General features: G+C 38.7%; 1 protein-coding gene and 1 long non-coding RNA gene across 4 annotated transcripts in view; both read right to left on the bottom strand.

Moving 5' to 3' along the window:
- Window positions 1-300: 300 nt before the first annotated feature.
- LOC117300416 lies at window positions 301-6,116 on the bottom strand. The gene is made up of 3 exons (XR_004520173.1): window positions 5,977-6,116; window positions 3,946-4,020; window positions 301-623 (listed from the first exon to the last, which is right to left on the bottom strand). It is a non-coding gene; the product is annotated as an uncharacterized LOC117300416 (long non-coding RNA).
- A 1,738-nt stretch (window positions 6,117-7,854) lies between these two features.
- The window catches only part of LOC117300368 (PDF receptor-like), a 31,235-nt gene continuing 14,284 nt past the window's right edge, over window positions 7,855-24,805 (bottom strand). Inside the window, exons 8-11 of one of the 3 annotated variants that reach the window (XM_033784142.1) lie at window positions 12,777-12,862; window positions 11,837-12,023; window positions 11,122-11,255; window positions 7,855-9,493 (exon numbers count right to left, since the gene is read on the bottom strand). In XM_033784142.1, coding sequence (XP_033640033.1) covers window positions 11,127-11,255; window positions 11,837-12,023; window positions 12,777-12,862 — 402 coding nt within the window. In that variant the 3' untranslated portion in view covers window positions 7,855-9,493; window positions 11,122-11,126. The remainder of the gene's footprint in view (window positions 9,494-11,121; window positions 11,256-11,836; window positions 12,024-12,776; window positions 12,863-24,805) is intronic. The other 2 variants (XM_033784143.1, XM_033784141.1) reach the window with 2 other exon arrangements.

The raw sequence follows: 24,805 nt of genomic DNA, 5'->3' as shown, positions 1-24,805 counted from the left end.
TTTGGGCCTAAAACTGACAAAAATCACGAGGGGTAAGTCCAACATTTTTATCCATCTTGGGCCTAAATTTTAAAAAATCACAAGGGGTAAGACTAGCATTTTTATCCATTTTGGGCCTAAAATTGAAAAAATCACAAGAGCGTTCTATCCATTTTGGGCCTAAAATTGAAAAAATCACAAGGGGTAAGTCCAGCATTTTTGTCCATCTTGGGCCTAAAATTGAAAAAAAAAACAGAAGGGGTAAGTCCAGCATTTTTATCCATTTTGGGTCAAAATTGAAAAAATCACAAGGGGGTAAGTCCAGCATTTTTTTTCAAAATTGGGCCTCGAATTGAAAAAACCCGATAAGCCCTTTCTCACTAATTCCTGTCCACCACTATTGTTTGTAAAAATCTTGCCGGTATACCTCTGTTAAGTGAGAATACTACATGGCTTTACCTGAAGACACTGGGAGCATACTGATCAAACGGTAGAGTCTTTATGCTAACGGGTCTTTTAGGAACCATAATAAATCTCATTGGAAGAAGAGAAACCATGTAGCTGTAGATGTTGTCATGGCACCCACACCACAGAGAAGTTTCACATCCTGACCGCAAGTCTTCTTTACATTTTTGTACAGTTGTCTGTGAATAGATAGAGATAAGACTCATTGATTTATTATTCATGTCATGAGATATACAACAAATATTGCTTCTGTTGGCTTATAAATTCTCTAGGTATGCAAAATACTGAAAGAAAAAACACCCTTGTCACACAATTTTGTGTTGCTTTCAGATGCCAAAATAAAAGGCTTCAGGCCTGAAGTATTCTATTATTTGAGTGAGAAATTAGCCCCTTTCTCAAAAACTATGTCACTTCAGAGGGCTAGCAACTTCTTACAATGTTTAACACCAGCAACAGCTCTCCACTGCTCATTACCAAGTAACTTTTTATGCTTTCAACAATTTTGTATAAACACTCAACTGCCTTTAAAGACACTGGACACTATTGGTTATTGTCAAAGAGTAGTCTTCCCACTTGATGTATCTCAACATATGCATAAAATAACAAACCTGTGAAAATTTGAGCTCAATTGGTTGTCAAAGTTGCGAGATAATAATGAAAGAAAAAACACCATTGTCACACGAATTTGTGTGCTTCCAGATGCTTGATTTTGACGCCTCAAATTCTTAATCTGATTTCTCGAAATCAAATTCGTGGAAAATTACTTCTTTCTCGAAAACTACATTACTTCAGAGAGAGCCGTTTTTCACAATGTTTTATACTATCAACCTCTCCCCATTACTCGTAGCCGAGTAAGGTTTTATGCTAACAAATATTTTGAGTAATTACCACTACAGCCAACGGCCTTTAACTAAGTACAATAGTCTAAAATGGTCAAACAATAATTCAAGTTCTGTGTGTTACAATCAGTGAATCCATGTTTGTAAAGCAACACAACCATTTCACCTTTCAGATTCTAATACTGTATTTAAATGAGCTGAATGTTGAGCAGGTGTGTGTGGTTGGGATTGGAAGGAGGGGGGGGGCACATGACCATTGACAGAAGCAGGAGAGAGCAATCGGATGTATCCAGCCTGTCCGTTTGACTCATCCGCTGCTCAAGGGAGTTAGTCGGGAATTAATATTCACAGGGTCTGAATGCACAGTTGGGTGAGAGGGTAATCGTGCCCCCCTTAAGCGCCAAAAGAAACCCTCCTTGCATTGCAGCTGCTCAGTGTAGCAGGCAAAGCATATCGTATTTTACATTTTAATTGCGACTATTTGATCTGTTGATGCATAGGCTCTGGCATTGGGGATGAGCCTGAATATTTTAGCATACTTTTACTTTCTTGAAGGGGGATTCGTCATTTTTCAAAAAGTTAAATGTTTCTTTTTAAGAGTGACCATAGGGTCGTCGATAGGCCTGGGCCCAATTTCATAAAGCAGTTAAAAAGCAGCAAATCAGGCATGCAACTGCCCGATGAAAAAAAAAGAGGAAACTTTTCGAGACCCACAATGGTACCCTAAAAAGTGTTGAGCTTTTTTATGCTCTTAGGATCAATCTTAGCATGTATGACAAAGACAAAGTGAAGTGTTTTATACAACTAAAATAACATGGAAAAACACTTTGCCTATGTATGCACCGTAATTCTAAGGTGGCAAAGCATCGGGAGTTGATTAAGTTGAGGAAAACTAACTATTGTTTCCCAGGTAATTATGAAATTTGCATAAAATTATTATTCCCCCCCCCCAAAAAAAAAAAAAAAAAAAAAATCAGATTTTTTTTTTCTTTTTTTTTTTTTTTTGGGGGGGGGGGAATAATAATTTTATGCAAATTTCATAACTACCTGGGAAACAATAGTTAGTTTTCCTCAACTTAATCAACTCCCGATGCTTTGCCGCCTTACAATGTTCGGTGAGAGCCACTTGTTCCCGCTTGCCGTCTTGCACATCACACAATATGCCATTCCTGGCTTGTCCACTTTCCGGACGGTTTCGGAGAGCAGTTTACCGTCTACGTCTTATTTTTCCAACCAGAACCACTTCCAGGTATTTTTTACTCTTTTATCTATGGCTTTAATTTGGCCAGGTACCACTCGGTCCCGCCCTAAATATCTTTTCTTTTGGATGTCATTTTGACGGACGTTTGAAGATGCTACTGTTTCGTAGCGCAATGTGAGACTCGCACACAGCAGCAGTACACATGTATGTTTGGTAACTAACTCACACACACATACATACATGTACAATACGTGTATACTATTGCAAAATAGCGGGACCAGACGAAGACATGACCTTAGACTCATTTCAAGGCTGTATAATAACTTGGTTTAGCACACAACTCGCCTGCGCCACGGGGTGCGTTCCACTGTTCCAGATTTTTCGACCGTACACACGGCTATTAATGACCGCACGCAGTGTGTAAACGTATGCATTGCTTACTGTGGGCTTTAGATTGACCATGCAGTAGAATGGATTGCGTGCCGCGGCAGAGGCCAGACCATGCGTTACTATGCATTGTTGTAAATTGTCTTAAGATCGCGCTAACCGCGGAATGTTTTTCTTAGCGCTAATCAGTTTTTTAAAAACGCGGAATTCCGCGGAAACGCGGAAGAGTTGCATGCCTGGCAAATACTGCTCGAGAAATTTCTATGATAAGCAAAATATTGGTGGGGAACCTGTCACAACAATGCAAACTTAATGTAATTTTGGCTGGTACCTGATTCTGTTGAGCAATAATTTTCTGTGCTTAGCAAGTTTTTGGCTACAGGCTTATGAAACTAGGCCCTGGTACTTTCGAAATATGCAAAAGCAAGCTTCTTTATGTCCCCAAGTTAATCCCCCCCCCCCCCCCCCCCCCGGTGCTTCTTATGTTCCTGTACAATTTCAAATTCCCTTCTCGTTTCTGGGCAGAGACTGCCCTGCCCTGCCCTCACCAGAGTTAAGTATCAAGCCTGGGGTTTCTTGTCACAGGCATCCATGGTATTCTTCCCATACTTTATTCTGAAGTTTGGGAAATCTGTGAAAAATCCTGACAAACCTTAAGTCACTACCGGGCTTCGAACCTCAAATTTGATGACTCAGCCTTCAGAATCTGCGTTTAAAGCTCTCTCCACTGTTAAGTCATTGTAAACACAAGTGTTACTACCAGGATTCGAACCTACAATTTGATGAATCAGCCTTCAGAACTCGAACTCAAAGCTCTCAACTGCTCAGCCGTAAACACGAGTGTCACCACCGAGATTCAAACCCATAATCCGATGACTCAGCCATCTGACCTTGGGTTGGAATATCTCGACTGCTCGCCCGTAAACACAAGTGATACTACCAGGATTCGAACCCACAGTCTGTTGACCTACCCTTGAGAACTTGAGTTTGTAGCTCTTGACTGCTCGGCATGACATAGTTGGATTTGTAAACAAAGATTTTCAGTTAATTTGAAGGAATCAAATATTGACTAACTTGAACTGTAGATAGTTCTCCTCTCTTTGAGATATCCCTCCTTGAGATGACAGCTGGAATAGAACCAAGGACCCCCTGAAGAAAAAAAGTAAGACATTATACAAAATGGAGAAGGTCCAAATGATACAAAATTTGCTCATGAATATAGGCCTATAATAACAGTTTCAATTGTTGTTACATTTGTTTACTAGATTGGAACTTCATATATAAAACTGGCATACAATAGTCGCTCATCTTTTTTCAACCCAAGTGCAATTCAAACCCTAACCCTGTCATATCTAGCAAAATGCACCAATTTGGGTGAAATCTGTTGAAAGACAAACTTCAGCAGCCATCTCAACTCCCCACTCTGTTGCACCATGGAGGAATCAGACCACCTTTTCTTATTCCTCCATGGTTGCACTTTGCTTAAACTAGCAGGATTCCACATGACCTTGACGTTCTCCTGGCATTAAGTCTCGTTTCACAATGCAACAGAAACCTGTGCTGCACTTTACTTCATTTTTATGATTCATTTTTTTGGACTTTGGTGCATTTTGCAAGATGCCCAACAATTGTGTCATAATTGGCTACCTTGACTAAAAAACAGGCATAGTTAACACAAATCTGGTATGGCTTTTCTTTTAGCCACTAAAGTCAAGCGCTTTGTACAATCTATAGGCTAAAGTCCAGAGTGGCACTTAAATCACTTTGCAATTTTAGACCACCAGATCACAAAAGTACAGATACTTTTGAGCAACTCACTCTTAAAAGCATGCGTTGCCAAGTGCTTCCAACGTAGCATCCAGTAGACCAATCAAAAGAACCATCTTGTCTGCACCCACAGGTAGCCCAACCTGTGTACTTCTGGCTGATGTACAGTCACTGTTTGATCCCACTGTACTTTTATGCTTAGCCAATTCCTTTTCTTATGAAACACAGCCAATACTGTATCAACTAGTATCACCAGTCATCTTCAGAACGAGGCACCACCAGTCGGTTGGTGGCGCTGTTTCCTGCTGCGGCCACTGGATGCTGGTTTGGCCGATTGTGTCCTCCCCCGGGGTGGAACTAAGGGTATGTGGGGGGTCCCATGTGTGTCTTTTGAAGATTATGCCACCAGAACTTGAGTCTATGCTGTAGAGCTAAACATATGTCACAAATTCGTTTGAACAAATCTGCTGAAAAAGAGATTTGTTTCACACCAAAGTGAAATGTTTGACTCAACAAAGATTGTTATCATTTTATATGGTGTATTTAAACCACTAGACTACCCTTTTCAGCATTTCTTGAGTGCTGGACTAGAGCACCTTCTTGTTTTTACCACAACACTCAACAGTAGAGCATACTATTTGTTTTTGTTCGTACAATACAATATTTTACCTACTGCACCCCAACAGTATGGCTCCCTTCTCTATATTTCTTTTAAATCAATCTGTCTGTTTTGTAGATAATAATTTGTGCTTTTGTCTAACTGTACTGTATGAATTTAAGGCCAGTTTTAATTGGCCAGGGTGTGACAATAAATTTGTTATCTTATCTTTTCAACTTCCAGTGCCAAACTGGAATTACACCCAGGTCACGGAGGCAATGGGGAAAAGTTTCCGTATGGCGCCACCACTTTTTCATTCGATATGAAATAATGTAGTATCTAATTTACCTCATTGAGATATCCTTTTTTGTAAAAATTAGTGAAAAAGTGGTGGCGCCATACGGAATGTTATCCAAAGATTGTCCAATTTGGAAGTGCCCTTATCAAAATAAATTGTCTTACCCTTTCAAAGATGAAATTCCAGACCGACAGTGCAGTGCCAAACATGCCCAATAATGTGAAAAATTGGGAAAACATGTGCACCTACTGAGCAAGGCACTCCCTGTTCCTCACCTCCGTGGAAAAATTATTTGTTACGCCGCTGATGATTGGACTAGCCCGATCTCGGTGCATCGAATATAATGCACTCCTTCGAAGCACTATCAATCAGTATCATAAAACATGTCAACAAGCTGGGCCGGCTGCGCAAACTAGGAAACAGAACAGCAAACACCACATACCTATAGAGCATTTGCCAATACTCAAACATTCGGTGACAAATTAGGTAAGCGTTGAATGATTTTGGAGGCGACACTCAGTGTATGAAGAAACTGGATGCAACTCTGATATAAAAAGCAGCAGTGTGTTAAGTTAACATGAAAACTCCCGGGTGCCATGTTGTTTCGAAACTGTCCTCAAAATGAACTAGAGAGGGCGCGCCAAATAATTATCGCTTCAATAATAAGGTGAATGGCATAGGGGAATGGCATTATTTGCCATAGGCATACAAGGTATTGGTATTTTGTTTAAACATCTCAACAGCCAATTTTGCCCTGCAATCCTATACCGACAAGCAGACACAGATAGATAAAGAACTTATTGGTTAAAAAAGGGGGCAGGGTGTAGAGCCCTACAGTGGGGGAATCATTAAACCGATCACGTATACAATAAAATAAGGATATCCATGACAAGTTTGTTTACTAAATCTCATACAATATAATTTTATTACATACACGCCAAAACCGAATCGGGTACTAGCTGTAAACTTTTGGGTGCTGAATCCTCGATGACATTGAGTGAAACCCAGTGGGGCTTATTGGGTATTGGGTTAAATTTGAAGTTGGTGAACACCCGCCGGCCCAGACTCAAGCTTTCTATAAAAGTTATAAAGCATTATGACCATTGATTTCAACAGCCTGAGTTTTTTGAAAACTATGGACAGCCAAAAAATGCACGAAAAACAACAACCAAAAAAACAAAAAAGTGACTGACAGTTTTTAACAATGTCCACCACAACTATTCAAAACTAATGTTATTTGTTGGAATGGGAGATATTTGACTCAATATTGAAAGTATAAAAGAAAATGTTGAACCTGGTCAGAACATCTGTTACCACATTAAATGGCATGGACGGCTGAATGTTTAGTAAAACACTCAATCGTATTAACAGATGTTTCAACCAAATTCACGATTTCTGCAAACTTTCAATCCACACAATAGTTATATATTGTTGTAGCTTTGTTACAAAGAGATAAACTTTTTCGACTGACATAACTGGCCCCCTGTGTGCGCATATGCAGTTTTTTTTTTATTTTATCGAAACTGACTTCTAGCTAACTGTCACAACCCTCTCAATACAGCTCTAGGAATGTTGTGTTACAGGCTTCTAACAGGGCAACTGGGGACGAGTTTTCTTTGGGTACGGGAAAGAAACTTGACAACCTCTTTCCCATTATCAAGCCTCAATCCAGAGGGAAATTACACAGTTTATTGATATAAAACCACTTCCACTGCAATTCTCTGGCGAGGATGTTGACATGTAATGTATATAATATAATCATATTATGTGTTATTACAATGATACATGCATATTCATTAGATACTATGAATATTCAGTGCAATAGTCAATGCGTCTTGCTATGATACATGTTGAACTCAAAATCAACGTTAAATGTGTACCTACATTCAGTTCAAAGGAAACAAAACCAACTGATCAAAAAGATTTTTTTTTTAAATTATAGTACTGTACAATATTGACACATTTTGGACAGAATCAATTTAAAAACGCTACTTGATTAAATAGTCATGCCTTTTATAAAACGCAATTTGGTCATCAAAAAGTGCAATGATTATCCTCGAAGAATAGTGGACGAAAGGTAATGCATGGTGAAATGTAATGCATAAACAAATAAATTAAAGAACAGTAATAAAATAAAAATAAAATAAAAATCAACTATCCAATAGTTGATTTTGAATTTCCCTTGTCATTAGGGAAGCGCGCGCGCGAAAAAATACATAAATAAAATAAAACACTATTAAAAAAAAAACCACGACCCCCCCCCCCCCCAAAAGACAAAAAAACCAACCTTAAATGCTATTTTTTGTTTTTACTTTTTCCATGGCTAAACAATTTAGGAACAAAATAATGCCAGTCTCACAACCGGTAAGATTGAACTTTAAACACGTTTCCCCTACAAAGGAAACAATCTCGACGTTGCGCACTGTGTAGGCCCCCCTAACACTCATCAGCCCCAGTTTCTTAGAACAAGCTGACAAGCGAATTATAAAAGAAAAATCACTCAGTTGTTTTTATAATATAACACAACACACGACGTCTGAAAATATTATGTACATGAGTTTAGGGTTTCAGCTTCACAAGTTGAACAGTAGACTACAATTATTTCAAACAGATTTTGGGCCCAAGCACAAACCCCCGTTGTTGATGAAGGGGTTTGATCCAAAGCACCGGTCTAAAATTAGTCAAAATTACAATTCACAAGACATTTCGAAAAAAGGGTCAATTATAACTTTAAATGGCGAGTTAAGATTCATGAACATAGATACAAATATCTGTTTTCATATGGACCAAAAGAAACTGGTCATTATTTGAGTCGCTTGAAGAACACAAGAAAATATGTCTGCTTTAAATTTCCTTTTATCGAAGTTACATGATCATTGATTTTCCGAAAAGTTGCAAATTCCACCTTAATATCGTGAACACGAAACACAAAACGGGCCAATTCACCCAATGGTAAAGGGAGAAAGGGAGGATTCCTTGTAAAAGTATATCCAAAGTCGGGTACCCCGTATACTACCGTGAAAACAATATCATTGGTACATCGTGGAGACTGACTATTTTGACCTCCAACCTCGGTTTGATCTACACTACGGTTAAAGTGCTATAGATAACACCATACCTTTGCATCCTCTATTTTTAAATAGCCACTTAACAACCATTACGCTATTTCGTTTTTCGTACGGAACTCTATTTCGTGCATGCTCAACATCTTGAGCGTGTAATTTTAGACTGCGACGATTGAAATAATCCATTCCAAATTTGCAGCTTCTTAAAAAAATTACCAGTATTTCAGATAAAAACATTTGCTATGCACTCTTAAAAACATAGTCACTGACATCCGGGTTCCGGGTTCTCAGGGGCCTGATCAATTTCTGGGTTTAGAATGACCCATAATCAATGTCCCAGAAATTAGTCAAACTGACGCATAATCTGAGTTACGATTCTTTTGGTAAAACCAGTTCCGGGTCAAACTGACACACGCATTGGTCAGGTCTACCATGGGACCCGGTCTCCGGGAAAGTTTGACCCGTGAGTTCTTAGAATGTAAAACATTAATACTGTTTAAATTTTACAATCAGTGAGTTAAGTTTGAGACATTATTCTCACTATTATTCCACTTACCATGGTTTCAGGATTAAGATTAGACTATCATTATAATACTATAATAGGTATCTACATTTGATTATAAGGCAAGTTTCATACTACACTTTGACAATAATATCATATTATACACATCTTTTTTCAATAAATAATTATTTTTGAACGAATTTCGTTTCAGGTATCATTCACTTTTACTCCAAAATATAAAACATTGGTAACAGCTATAACGTGAAAATGTTGCTAGTCTCACGTGACGCACTGGCAAACCGGAAGAGATGGGTCAGGGGGTTGATGGGAGGTCACGCTGAAAATCACGTTTCCGACTTGCAGTGTCCATCGTCAATAACTGTTAAGCGGATCTGAACAGACAACAACAACAATTAAAAATAAATGATAAAAATAAATTGTAGTACAAAAAGAAGAAGTCCTTAGTTTTTTTGGGCGTGATATTTTGGTGTGAAAAGATATTTTTTATAAACGTACTGTAATCGATCGATTAAGATAATGATCGAAAGTATATAACCATTTCTTTTGTTTGTTCATTTGTTTGTTTGTTTGTTTATTCGTTTGTTTGTTTACTTTGTTTGAAAGAGTTCTCGACTGGTATCATCCAGAGATGTAAAACTAAATAAAATGTATCTTCTGTGTGAAATTTCGTGTGTGAAATAATCCAACTTGTCCTGTACGTTATGACATCGCTTCTACAACGAAACTATGTGCCGATTCCCAGGAATACCGCAGGTTAGTGTCATGGTGAATATTTCTTTACAACCGGACGTCTCAATATTGATATTAAGTGCAGTTAAAAAGCTAGAGTGGACTGTTTCAAAAACGGTAAATGCCAATTAAAATCGTCAATCACAGCTATCTCTTTCCCCGTCAAACAACTATCAGCTACTTCTTCGATGAAAACATGATGCAAACACGATGAAGTGACGGACAGGGCGAATGTGAGTCTTGTGAAAGAGTTAGTTCTATGTCCACCGTCACTTGGTAGGATGTGTTTAATTTCCATATGAAACAGCCGATTTCTTTTTAAAACTGATCATGGAACAGTAGTTTGTTAGCTCAATAAATACGAGTTGATGATAAAATCAAATGAGTCAGATAAGTCGTGTGTTCTATTGATGTGGCTTGCAAGTTGATACACGTCTCTGAAAACAATTTTAGGTTGACAGCATTCATTTAAATAAAAAAACAAAAACAGATACGCAACTTTTATAATCAATTGCCAAGACTACCACAGACATACAACATTAGGACAGAAAACGGCGGTACGAACGGTAACGAAGCTACATGGAGACAAACAAGTCACTTTTTTTCTAGTTTGTTGGGAAAGGCGGGCGGTTCATCACAAGATAACTTTCACTTGCTGCCATTATAGTAGTACACTGCACTGACGCCATTGGCACCACTTCGTGCACTGACGTCATAATCGTCACACGCGGCAACTCTCTGCTTATCTGACTGCCATTTAGGAATTCATAATGCATGACAACATTATGGGGCTTATCTACGACATTAACCAAACACGTAGGCTTTCTTTCAGCGAACAAAATGGCGAACGTAGTATTTATTGTGTGTGACCTCAGGTGAATGAACCTTGTTCACTGACGTACATGTCACACATAACACCCACACATTTTTTCTTGGACGCAACTGCATGCAAATGGAACACTTATTGCAGTACAACTTTGTTGCCTGTAAATTGCCTTGCGTGACAAGGATTTAGATGTGATGCGATGATTGGTTAAACAACTGAAATCGCGCCAATCATCAACCTTAATTTTAACCTCTTGCCGAGGGAGGGCGCCCTATACGCAAATCGCAACGAAAAGTAACGAAAAACAGTATACCACATATAAATCAAAGACCAGTTAATACGTATAGAACATTGAACAGCCTGAGTTGGACCGAGGTCAGGGTGTCACATGCAACCACATAATGACAGGAGCATGCAGAAATGTAGGAAAGAAACTCAGCTAACTTGGGTTAAGAGAACTGAGCATGCTCTGTCGTACATACGTCCGTAGCCGTGGTAACTACCATGTTTTGTCCCCGACGATTGGGATTGTGGTACGTCCGCCATGTTGACCACTTGCGCCGGAGGACACTGCCAACCTGTGTTCAGTGATTGGACAGAAATGTGCTTGGTTATGAAAACACTGTGCAACGATTGGTTGATCACTATAATTTTGATCACCAGTTAACCCATTTGATACCTTTTGTAGATCAAGTTTTTTTGCCATGACATGAATCCCTATTCACTGTTAATGATATAATTTTGTAGGGCCTAATAGACTTTACCTGTAGAAGCTTCAGCTTCCTTAGTGGTCAAGTTTTCAACTACAAAAAGTGAAAATCACAGAGCATATTCTCAGTTGCGTAGTACCTTGTTCATGCTAAACAACGGTCTCCCATGAGACGAAAACTATTTTCGTGACATTGTTTTACCCCCGGGTTTCTCAAAAACTACGCACCTCAGCGAGTCAATATTTTGGAGGAAGCTTTCTACCATCATTGTCTTCAAACCGTGTAAGTTTGATGTAAATCGGTGGACGTTGTGTATTGTGTCATACAAAGAGTACCCAAATCCTTTAACTCGAAACGAATTTATATTTCATAAGGAGATGGGCTTCCACAACTAACCAATACCACCCCACGGTCTGAATGGATCGACCTGTAAACAATCAGCAACCCACCTCTGCATTCATAAAGCAATACAGGACTGCAACGAAGAATCCCTGGTAGGCGTCCAAGAACAAGATGCCGTAATAGTAGATGATTAACCAGGCACGACTGTCAGACGCCTCTGCTTGGGGTATCAGCCAAATTAAGTTGGCCACGCCCAGAAGAGGCAGCAGAACGAAAGTGGCCTTGATCGCTTTTCTAAAAAGTAGATCAAAAGCGCCGAAAAAAGGGTGATTATTTGTCTCTTTTGTTTGTTTACATTTGACGCATAAAATAATGAACAAGTGTACATGTTGTCCTTAACATAGAGCTGCTTAAAGGAACACGTTGCCTTGGATCGGTCGAGTTGGTCTTTGAAAAGTAGAATATAATGATCCACACAAGTATCACTCGAAATTGTGTGGTTTTCTTTTTACCTCGTCGACTAACACGATCGGCCATTAATTTTTGACTCCCATAACTGGCCGACCGTGTTAGTTCGCGACGTAAAAGGAAAACCGTGCATTTTTGAGTGATACTTGTGTGGATCATTATATTCTACTTTTAAAACATCTTTCTAACCATAATGCATTTCATAACAAACGGTTTGAATATTTATATACCAACTCGTCCGATCCCAGGTAACGTGTTCCTTTAAGCAAAAGAATTAGCTAAGCACAACAACATTATGCCTACCAGAATAAGATTACCAGCCAGAATAATGTCACAATATTTGGCTGGTTTCCTGCTTATTTCTGCTTAGCAGAGAGGTGCTAAGCATAATTCTCTACTTAAGCAGCTGGGCCTAGAGCTTGAGTCCGGCGCCCTTAAACCTTTCGGCAACAACACGCAAGCTGTGAGGGACTACCTTCTAAACTTGTACCCATGTTTGTTATCTTATCCCAAATTCTGTATTTCCCTTGCCTACTCAAAAGACTGTTTATTCACACTTCAGTCCCCCTTCATCCATACCTGACTTGTTTTGTTTCACTCGTGTTGCTCTCTCGCAGTTTCGTGACCAAGACCCTCAAGATGTTTATAAGGAAAAGCAAATTCATCTACAAGATACAAAGAAAAAAGAAAGCACAAACAAAAGATGGTAAAGCTGACATAAAATACCCAGTCCGAAGGGAGGAAAGGAAACGAATTCACATCAGTATAATGACACTCATCCCCCTCGCGAGATTGCAATTTATTAGCCAGAGTGTAGGTAGAAGCACCAACTTCGTTGACAGAGAAGTGGAATTTTCATTGGAGATGTTAAAGGCACGGTACACTAGTGGTAACTACCCAAACACTTTCGATCTTGGCTGTGCTCCGTGGTTATAATGGGTTGATGTGGCTTGCAGCCAAAGTCGCCCTTGCTTCTCGAACACGTTGTAGCCGCGTCCTTCGCAATTCAGCTCTAGCTGCGAGTAAGGACGATTAGGCCCCCCCCCCAAAAAAAAAAAAACAAAAAAAAAAAACGTTAGCATATCACTTACTTGGTAACGAGTAATGGAGAGCTGTTGATAGTATAAATCTTTGTGAGAAACGGCTCCCTCTGAAGGAATGTAGTTTTTTAGAGAGAGGTAATTTCTCACTCTAAATAATAAAGACTTCAGCTGAAGCCTTTGATCAAGTATGGAAGAGTACAAAGTATTGCAAAAAGGGCGTTTTTGCTTTCATTATTCTTTTGAAAATTTGAAGACCAATTAAGTCAAACTTTTCACAGATTTGTTTTTGTATGCATAATTATGTTAGGGCACAAGTGAGAAAAGTTGTCTGTCTTTGATAATTACCGAAGATGTCCAGCGCCTTTAACGAATGATGGCGGGGGGGGGGGGGGTGAATATCTCCAACCATGCAAAACATTTTCCCGCTCAATTTTATTTTACGAGAAAACACCTGTAGCCATCGAGCGGCGGTTGCAATATCATCCAAACTGGTTTGTTATAGAGCCACACGTCCTTTCATAAATGCATGCTTTGAAGTGTTGTGTCTATATGTGTCAGATTTAAACGTATCACGGAGGGTTTCTACAAGGTATAAACGAATGCTCTCATGCATAAAAAGGCGCCCACAAAATCAACATCTTCAAAATGTGTTGTCTTTTTAATTTTTTTTGCAGCCGTGTTTTTTTGTTGCTTGCAAGGGTATTATGCGAAATAGTCTCGTCGATACACCAGCGCCCTCAAAATCAACTTCTTCAAAAAGTGTATTTTTTTGCTAGCTCTTGTGTGAATGACTTTGCAGTTTAGGGAGTTCAATATGGTATATAGACCTTTCTTTTGCAACGTCACAGCCCGAGTTTTTGCCAACCCAGATTGGAAAACTATGGAAAGCCGTAAGTGCAAATCAAGAAAAGATCGCTATTTTTGGTAACAATGTAACCAAATTTGTTGATTTTGTTTAAAATAAAACAACTAATTATAAGAGATATTTTGTTTAATTAAAAGTTAGCAGAAATGGTTGAATTTTGTTAAAACATCTGTTAATACGATTGAATGCTTTACTAACATTCGGCCGACCATGCCAACCAAGGCGGTTTGTTTATCAACAAAAGAAAGGTATATAGTATGCGAACATCTCGCCCACAGCGCCCTCAATACTTATTTTTCTCAGCCGTTTGTTTTTGGTTGCAGAGTGTGAATGATTTTGCAGTTTTAGGGAGTTGCAGCCCCTCCCCTAATTGCTGTATCTCGCGGCATGTCACGCAGAATCTACCATGAGCGGGGACAGCCGAGCAGGGGGAGATCGATCAGAAACCCTGGGGTCTCCGCCCCTCCCTCTTCCGTCCCTCGATCGAAGATTCCATCCCTCAAGGAAGTCACTGAGTAATCCCAGAGACTAGAAAACTAAAACTCCAGGGAGATGGAGAGAGAAAGCGACACTGATGACTCCATCCTCCCAGAGGGATGTCGGCAGGCGGTCTGAACCCGTAATACCGTGTCATTGCTTTGCAATTGGGATTGCTCGGCATCAAACAAAAAAGATAATCCTCCATTTTCAATTCATCATCAGCTGAGACTCACTCTTTTTGTCAGTCGTCTCTAAAAACAAATATTAATGGAGACGAAACAGGTTTTTTTCCCCCTTTTTTTTTTTGCAATTTGAGGACCTGACAGGAATAATTCCCTGTTCGGTTTGGACAAAAATTGCTGTGACCTCGAAAAATGTTTGAAGAGGAGAGAATGTAAGGAAAGTGTTATTGACCCCGAGTGTATTAGTCTTCGAAAAGTTGAGAGTTCGGATCACATGTTGGGAATTACCTAAAATCTAAAGCTTGCATTGCGTATTCTTTGAATTATTAATAGAGCTGGCAACTTTACTAGTCAAGGCTTTGAGTAAATCTCTTTTCCACACAAAATGTCAGCCCAGAAAACAAATAATTTACCAAAGTTGAACCATTTATATTAACTGGATACGGTGATATTTGAATATCAGAATGCCTTCGGGCAATCCCTTTGTATAATTTTGAAGAAGTTATCACCAATTTGGTTCTAGATATAAACCTCATAATCAAACAATAAAACAATCATGTATATTAACTTTAAAGGTTGGTTGAATAGGATTTACTGAGTTTCAGAACGCCCTCAAGCGAGCCCTTCGTATCGTTTTGAAGAAGTTATCACAACATACAAACTCGATATCCCCCTTTCACATTATCTTCAGACATGAACGTCATATACAATTTCATAACAAGTTCGATAGACCGTCCTCATTCGACCGACACCAAGTGCACCTTTGGGGCAGAGGCCTATATCAAATTGGTAAATAATCTGGCGGGAAGAAAACATCTTATGAAATTGGCTTTCATCTCCGGAAAGGGAAAGTGAACTGATTTTGTGGTGTCAACTTCCCCAGATAGAGTGGCCGCGCTCCGTTTAATGAACTTGTACTTGACTTTGTCTTACAAGACTGCAGTCTCACTCATCACATCGAAGCGAGAAAACCGGAACGCAAACTAGGCCCCCTATTATAAGTTCTATAAAATCAAATTTTCTTAAACACTGATACAAAATTCTTGAAAATACAAATACAAATAATACACACATAGCAATTTGTTAGAAATAAAAATATTAAAATTTCTTAGTATATAATGCCGAATAATTTGTTAAAATTAACAGTGGAATAAAATATAAACTTGGGACGAGGATGCTTTTGTTTGTTTTCAACCAAGCCCAAATTTGTTAGACATGATATAAAAGGTTTAATATTAAAGTTACTTGAAATTATAAGCATGATTTATTACAAACAACATTACTGAAGAAAGTAATGATATAACGTCTGGTATTTAGCTTGTTCTCAACTGAAGGCTGCTAACTAAAGTTATAATCCGGGTATCCGAATCGCAAAAAATATCAATCCGGCACATATATATATATTTTTTTTAAAGAATGTTATAGTTAATTTGTTCTTATTTTCCAATTTTCGTATGACGTTTCTGGAGACAAATCAGTGAAGCAACTCTGCATGTTACAGCAATGATTTTTTTGCCAAGAGTATACCATGAAATCCACACCCAATCAAAGACAGCGATACCTGACTGGGTAGACAATTACTAGAGTCTTTATATAAATTGGCTATGTAGACATTACATCCGGCGTAGGCGGTATCAATTTTCCAATGAAAAAAATTGAAAGAAAATGTATAGAAATAAGTTGCATGTTGCAAAGGATTGGATTAAAAAAAAAGGGTATTCGGAGCCATTGTTGGTATTTTTTTCAGGAGAAAAACCCTTAGTTTTGTAGTATGAAGTAATAACCATGCAGAGAAGTTAAATTGTTGGATGTCGAGAAGATCACCAACTGAAATTTGGAAATAATAAACTGGCAACTTAGTTTTGTATAATAAAGTTATAACCATGATTGTCAGTAAATACAGTGGATACAACAAAGATGGCGGTTTGTGGACTGAAACGTCAATTGAAGAACACCAAGTGCCTATAGACGACAGTGCAAAAACAAGTCCGATGGTTTATCCGTTTAGTTAATGCAAAGATCAGATGCGATAAAATGATTTGTCTCAGAGTACGATATATTTAACATTGAATGTATTTTTCAATCTTCTTTCATCGAAATAATAAAGAGGGAAATCAGGGGAAAAACAAAAAAACTCAACAATGTCCCAAACCTGACAGGGAAATTAAACACACGAAGCAGACCAAACACCCCTGCTTCACCAGAAAGCACATTACGCGTGTCTTTTTTTAAGTACGTTTTTCTAACATCACGTCAGAATGTAATTTCTTTTAATCCAGTTTCAGGATTTAGGCACAAACTTCATTCCCCAAAAAACAGACCTGTTTTTCTTCCCACGTGCAAAACAAAAAAACGAGATACGAATTACTTGTTGGCAATACAGGATGACAGGATGGGATTGGTTTGATAGCAGCCCGTAACTTGATTTGACGTAAGTGGCACAACAGTTACAAATGGTATACCCGTGATTCGTCAACATTGTATAACTCAAGAATTTATTTGCCTTCGTGTGGTTTCTTTTTCCAACTAGAAATCGCAAGAGATCTACAAGATTTGGTGAATAGCGATGGAAGTATCTGTGAAGAGATAACATGAGCTGTATTTACACAGTGTGTGTGCATTAATTGTATAATTGCAATGGTAGGAATTCCATTGGTGTAACACTGTAGTGTTCTCTTTGCTACTTTCCACTAAGGTGAGTTTATTTATAGAGGTCCAAAAAGCAATAATTTTGCAAGAACGGGTTTAACATGAAAATAGCGAAAGTTAACGAGTTACGGCTCAAATTACATAATGCCTAAGGAAAACACCCCAACACAAAACAAACAAAACGAAGAAGAAGAAGAAAAAAGAAAAACATACAAACAAACGAACACCCCAACAAACAAAATGCAGAAGCCTACCGTAGGAGAAACCAAATACTTTCATTATGCAAATGTGGTTTCCTTTCACGAAATCTCGCGAAACGAAATCAACCTTTGAATACAAAATAACTCTGGACTTCTATGTAAATTTTGCGCCAATTTCACGAATCCCTTCGGAAATGCACGAAACGAAAACGATCTTCATACAGAATAACTCTGGACTTCTATATGCAAATGTTGCTCCCATTTCACGAATCCCTATTCAAGAAACGAAAACGATCTTTGCATACAGAATACCCCGGACTTCTATATGCAAATTTGCCACCCATTTCGTGAATCCTTTTCACGTAACACACGAAACGAAAACAATCATCGTATACACGAAATAACTCCGGGGTGGATTAGCCTTATCCCGAACTGTCCTACGTTAGGACGAGCCATACGTTTTTAAAGGCAGTGGACACTATTGGTAATTACTCAAAACAATTATTAGCATAAAACCTTTCTTGGTGACGAGTAATGGGGAGAGGTTGATGGTATAAAACATTGTGAGAAACGGCTCCCTCTGAAGTGCCTTTGTTTTCGAGAAAGAAGTCATTTTCCACGAATTTGATTTCGAGACCTCAGATTTAGAACTTGAGGTCTTAAAATCAACCATCCAAACGCCCACAACTTCGTGTGACAAGGGTGTTTTCTTCTTTAATTATCTCGCAACTTTGATGACCGATTGAGCTCAAATTTTCACAGGTTAGTTATTTTATGCATATGTTGAGATACACAAAGTGAGAAGACTGATCTTTGACAATTACCAATAGTGTCCACTGCCTTTAATATCTCTATATAGTACTATTCTAAGTTGGAATTTACTAGTCCTAACTTTTTGTGAAATCGACCCCTGGACTTCTACACGCAAATTTGCGCCCATTTCATAAATCACTTCTCACGAAGAAACGAAAACGATATTTGCATACAAAATACTCCTGGACTTCTCTATGCAAATTTGCGCCCATTTCATGAATGCCAAAATAGTGAATGCATTCCAATAAGAATTTAGTGTTTCTCTCGTCAAGGCGAATCTGAGACCTGAATCTGCCAGGGATTTGGCACGGCGAAGCCCGATATCTCACGCAGATGGTTCGATATCACGACGCCGGAAATTAACATGGTCCCGTTAGTTCGCACTCAGATTTTTACAAGGAGTGGTAACCTAAGACGGAGTTCCACCTGAAATGATTGGCATGGTTCGGCGACCTTCCAATAACATAACATTAAGATGGTGAATGCGGTGGGTGACCCATATAGGTTAAAGTGATTTTTGTTTTGGAGCAGATATTGAAAATGTTTATATATTTTGTTAGAGTGAAATGTACACATTGATTTTTTTTAAGGAAAGCGTCAGGTTGTTGGCAAAACTATCTCAGGTCATTGGTAACTGGAGCACATCAATCAAATCTTATTGTCAATGAGTCAAGCACAACACAAAAAAACCCGCCACAAGATAACGCAGACATGCAAACGCGCCATGCTCACCATCAGCAACCAACATTATTAAGTTGAACTGTTTTGACATAGGCGGGGCTAGCACCCGTTCACATTTTATGTAGTCGTGCTTGAAACCGTGTCATACTGAATATTCATTGAATAAAATAATATGATGTGACGTCATCGATAATGACATGAATATTCATGATTTGAAATGAACCAGCGGATTTTTGGACGCCAGCCTTCATTCCTATTAACTGTATTTTCAAAACTTTTTTTTCAAGTATCACTTCTGGACGTCTGCCATTTTGAGTTTAATATTGTCTACCTAAAGAGCTTCAAAAAGCGCCCTCTGTAGTTCACAGGTAGCAAATTTTTCATGAAACTGTTTACAGACTCCACAACATACTAAGCCCAGATGAAAATAACTTAGTTGAAACAGATCACTATGTAACAATATTATTGTGTATTACTGATTACTTTTATAGGTTTTCTCGGTCAATTTCGGAAAATGAGCAGCCAATTTAACCACCAGCCTATTCTATTTCGCATGAAATCGAATGCTACTGAAAAGGATCATTCGATTTCGTTTTATGATTAGTCAAATGTAATGTTGCTCATTCAACTTAACAAAATAATCATTCAATTTAACCATCCATCAAAGCAGCATTCAAATTCGCAGACACTTCTTGGGGCGTATGTGTCACGAAAAAGAATGACGGTATGCTAAATTGAACAGAGTGCTAAAGGAATTTGACTCGACTCAAAACGAAATTGAATGACCGAATTCTGAATTTGAAACGCAGTAACAACTGGAGAGGCAAAATAGCTTTAATTCGAACGCATGAAAATGTAATTGGCTGCTCATTTGTCGAATTTGACCGAGAAAACCTATAAATGCTCTGGACACGTTTGGTAATTGCGAAGACCGGCATTCCCACTTAATGTATCCCAACATATTCATACATTAATACAATAACAAACCATTCTCACAATGTTGTATACACTTAACAGCTCTCCATTGCTCGTTACCAAGTAAGATGTTATGCTAACAATTACTTTGAGTGATTACCAATAGTGACCAGTGCCTTTAAGCTCGGCTACTGAGCAAAACCCCGGCACCTTGGTCATTTTTTAGAGAATAAATATTATACCGCAAGTATTCTCGACAGTAGAATTCAGCAACTATTTATCCAAAGTTTATTCAAATGTTATCTTTTCCTTTTTCATGTAACCAGATCGCACTATTTCAATCGCTTTCTATCTAATTTGCAAACACCGGCTGATTGTTATCAATCCCTTCTTACAACTATAACCATCTCACGGAGTCGGATAGCCTGGTAGCCTGGTATTTCTTTAATAAAAGATTACTCCATTCCATAGGTAATCTTCCCCTTCTTGATGTTGCCTCCCGACGAGCCAAAGGCCGGGAAAGTCGACCACAACACACAGAAGAGAAGAAAAGGAGATACCCGCCCCAAGGGCTTTGTTATCAATCTTTAGATAGCCTAGTTTGGATCTCGTATGGCGCTGTGTTTTGATGGAATGATAGGGATCGGCCAGTTACGGATCCGTTTCCCAATTACAGTGATATGAGCCATGCACCTGTTGACCATCACCTGGGCACATTTTCATATAGCTGCTTTTTTAAGCACAAAGAGTAGCTAAGCACACAAAAACATGCCTACCCAACTAACTAATATAAGTCAAAATACCATGTCCTTGTTGTAACCAGATTGTGACATTTACTATTGGTAATTACTCACAATACCATACTTGGCTCCCTCTGGAGTAACGTAGTTTTTGAGAAAGATGTATCACACCCCCCCCCCCCCCCCAAAACAAAAAAAAACACAAAAAAAAAACACACGTCATACTTCTTTCATTATTCTCTTGCAAATTCGATGACCATAAGAATTTCCACAGACTTGTTATTTTATGCATATTATGTTGGGATACACCAAGTGAGAAGACTGGTCTTTGACAATTACCAAACGTGTCCAGTGCCTTTAATCTATAGCCGACTTTTTCTTTCAGAGCATCATCTCCTTCACATGAACTCTTAAAAAAAAATTACCTGGTCAAAATCGAGCCGTACTCGGATACCAAGGGTCAGATCCCCTATCTGCCTTCATCTTAAAAGTACACGGGATTATAATAAGAAGACATTGTTTTTACAACAGTATGACGTACGGTAACCCCCTTTCTGTGGACCTATCGTATTCTTATGATATGACAGCAGATCCATACTCTAAAAATTGCTATAAAATGCAAAGCTAGTTGTTAAGATGGTTGCGTTTCTCCCAGCACTAAACCTTTTTATCTGCGGATTAAATCCCATCTATCTGACCTCATTTTCACGGCCCACGTAACCCTTTTTACGAAACGAGGTTACGCTCCTGAAACATCCGTACATCCTGCTTATTTCAACCCCTTCTCAGGAGGGCATGGCACAAGAATATATAACAAGGGGGCATGCTGAGAAGTAGTTTAATGATGTTTGACAGCAGAGTAAAACCATCGTAACGTAGAAGCATTATTTTTTGTTTTGAGAGGAAAGCATGCATCAAGGTCTATATACTAAAATTAGCAAATAAGAATCACCCATGTGCATTTATGATCTCTAATGGCAAGACAAACCAGCCGGAAGAATCAATATGAAGATCTTAAAATACGTCTTAATGGCCAGGACTTTTCTTCAAATACTGCGTGAGTAAAATGCATTCTCGTTTCCAAGGCTTTTTAACACGATCGGATGGATACCACTTTAAGACGGGAAAAACTACCGTGGCCCCGAAAGGGCCGTTGTCTGAGATCGAAGTATCCTCCTGTCCTCACGGCCCGCGTCTCTGTTTAACAGTCGACCAGATGGCACTAGGTCTACCTCGGCCGTCGGCCTCTCAAAAATATACTTGGATTTTTTTTTCAAAAGAGAGCTTCTATCGATCACTGTCCTTCTTATCTAAAAAACACAACAAAAAAAACCCCAAAAACCTTCGGGGTGAAAAGTACCCGATAAAGAGGTATGGATTTGCAGTGAAAAATTCACGAGTAATAGGGATCTGACATGAATGGTTGGTTTTACCCGACGTTTCGAGTAGGCGCATGAATGGTCTTCGTGAAATATGATGTCGATGTAAGGGTTAAATATAAAACATATTATTCCCATCCCCAAAGTATAGCGTGTTTACCACTTCCATAACGAGCACTAAAAAATGTACGGATCTAATAAAGACCAACCTGTCTTTGTTTTCAAGAAAACGTTTGGGTTTGAACAGAGGAAAATTGACTGGAGCGGGACTTGAATTAACGACCTCTGGTTAACGTGTCGGCGCTCTACCAACTGAGCTATCTAGCCCTACATGTATGTTGGCAGTCTCCCTATTGTCAATTTCTTTGTTCGGGTGTACCAGTCAGAAGCCGTACAACCGTTATAGCTGCCGTGAAGTCATGGATACAGCTTAAAGACACTGGACACTATACTACTGATAACTGTCAAAGACTAGTCTTCACAGATGGTGTATCTCAACATTAAGCATAAAATAACAAACCTGTGAAAAGTTTTGCTCAATCGGTCGTCGAAGTTGCGAGATAGTAATGAACAAAAAAACCCAAAACAACAACACCCTTGTCACACGAAGTTGTGTGCTTTCAGATGCTTGAATTCGAGACCTCAAAATTATAAATCTGAGGCCTTGAAATCGAATTCGTAGAAAATTACTTCTTTCTCGAAAACTACATTACTTCAGAGGGACCCGTTTCTCACAATGTTGTATTCTATCAACCTCTCCCCATTACTCGTAATCAAAAAAGTTTTATGCTAATAATTAATTTGAGTAATCACCAATAGTGTCCACTGCCTTTAAGGTACAGCTTGAGAAGCGGTAGCCATGGGATCACTTGAAGGGCATTTTACTTTTAATACGAAACGTCAATAATAAACCACAAGGGGAACTGATTGGATAAGTTTGGATTTTAACAAAGACAAATTGACAGTTAAAACAGTTAAAAGGAAAAAAAGGAAAAGAGAGAATACAATTTACCCCATCTCTCTCTCTCTGATGTCAGAAGAAAATACCGACTTAACAAACATCCTAGATGTCATTTTTTGGAAATCAATAAAGTGATATGTCAAGACATGGATGAGATAAATCCCATGGGGAGGTTCAATTGAAAGTCCAACTGTTGACAGAAGATTAAAATGTTTGTCTCCCAGTTCATTGCCGTCTTAAGCCGCATATAAATAGCTGACCCATGAAGCAATTATGATTGATGATGCAAGTTGTCAAGGAATTTCTTGACCCAGAATTGAAGACACAGTAGTTCTGTGGTTGTTAAGCAGCAGTTGTTCCGAGTTTTGTATAGAACGACAGTTTCCCTTACAACGATTGTTTCTGCATATAGCGATTGTTATCCTTATTACAGCGGTCTAGCCATTACAACGACGGTTTACCGCATAATTATGGCTGACCCACGAAGCAATTACGGTTGATGATGCAGTTGTCAATTAATTTTTTGAGCCAGAACTGAAGAGACAGTATTCGTGGTTGTTGAGAAGCAGTGTTACACCAGGGTTTGTTTAGAACGACATTTCCCCTTACAACAATTGGTTATGCATACAGCGATTGTTATCCTTTTTACAACGGTCTTGCCGTTACAACGACGGTCTCTCCACAGTCAAGTAAAATCAGACCGGTAATAATTCCCAGTTTCCTTGGCATTGACTGGGAATATTATTTTAAGTTTCTATCCTTGAATGGATGCCAGTCCATCGCGGAGTACAAACCAACAAATAACTACATAACAGAAATTGTTGTCCCAGATCACGTAGCAAAAGTCAATCTTGAATGTCTAAAGATATCATTTGAACCTGAACAAATGGAAGTGCCTGGCTTACAATAATAGGCAGGCGTTAACTTCCCATGTGTTTTCATATTGGCCAACCGAGGGGGAAAACATCCGAAAGGCTATGAAAAGAGGAAATAACACACAAAGCTACAAATTGAAAGAAGAAATTGCCTTAAACGCACCCTCACAAAATATTTGACCTTAAACGCACCCTCAAAAAATATTTGGTATATTTATTCCCGGGGTCAATTTCATAGAGCTGCTTAAAGACGCTAGACACTATTGGTAATTGTCAAAGACCAGTCTTCTCACTTGGTGTGTTTCAACATAGGCCTATGCATAAAATAACAAACCTGTGAAAATTTGAGCTCAATTGGTCGTCGAAGTTGCGAGATAATAGTGACAGAAAAAAACACCTTGTCACACGAAGTTGTGTGCTTTCGGATGCTTGATTTCGAGACCTCAAATTGTAAATCTGAGGTCTCGAAATCAAATTCGCGGAAAAATACTTCTTTCTAGAAAACTACGTCACTTCAGAGGGAGCCGTTTCCCAAAATGTTTTATACTATCAACCTCTCCCCATTACTCGTTACCAAGTAAGGTTTTATGCTAATAATTATTGTGAGTTATTACCAATAGTGTCCACTGCCTTTAAGCACAAACATTAGCTAAGCACTACAAGTTAATGTTTTAAACCGTGTGGGGACCAGCCAAAATGTCATTTTCTCAAATACAATCTGTGACCGGTATCCTGGGGGTTCAGCATCTCTATGAAATTGGACCCAGGTCTGTAGTTTAGGTATGAATAGATAACAAAATACAAAAAGAAGAAGAGAAAAAAAAA

Source organism: Asterias rubens, chromosome 15 (genome assembly GCF_902459465.1).
Source record: "Asterias rubens chromosome 15, eAstRub1.3, whole genome shotgun sequence".
Classification (NCBI taxonomy): domain Eukaryota; kingdom Metazoa; phylum Echinodermata; class Asteroidea; order Forcipulatida; family Asteriidae; genus Asterias; species Asterias rubens.
Note: the sequence above shows the minus strand (reverse complement) of the source record. Positions and strands in the feature narration are given on the sequence as shown.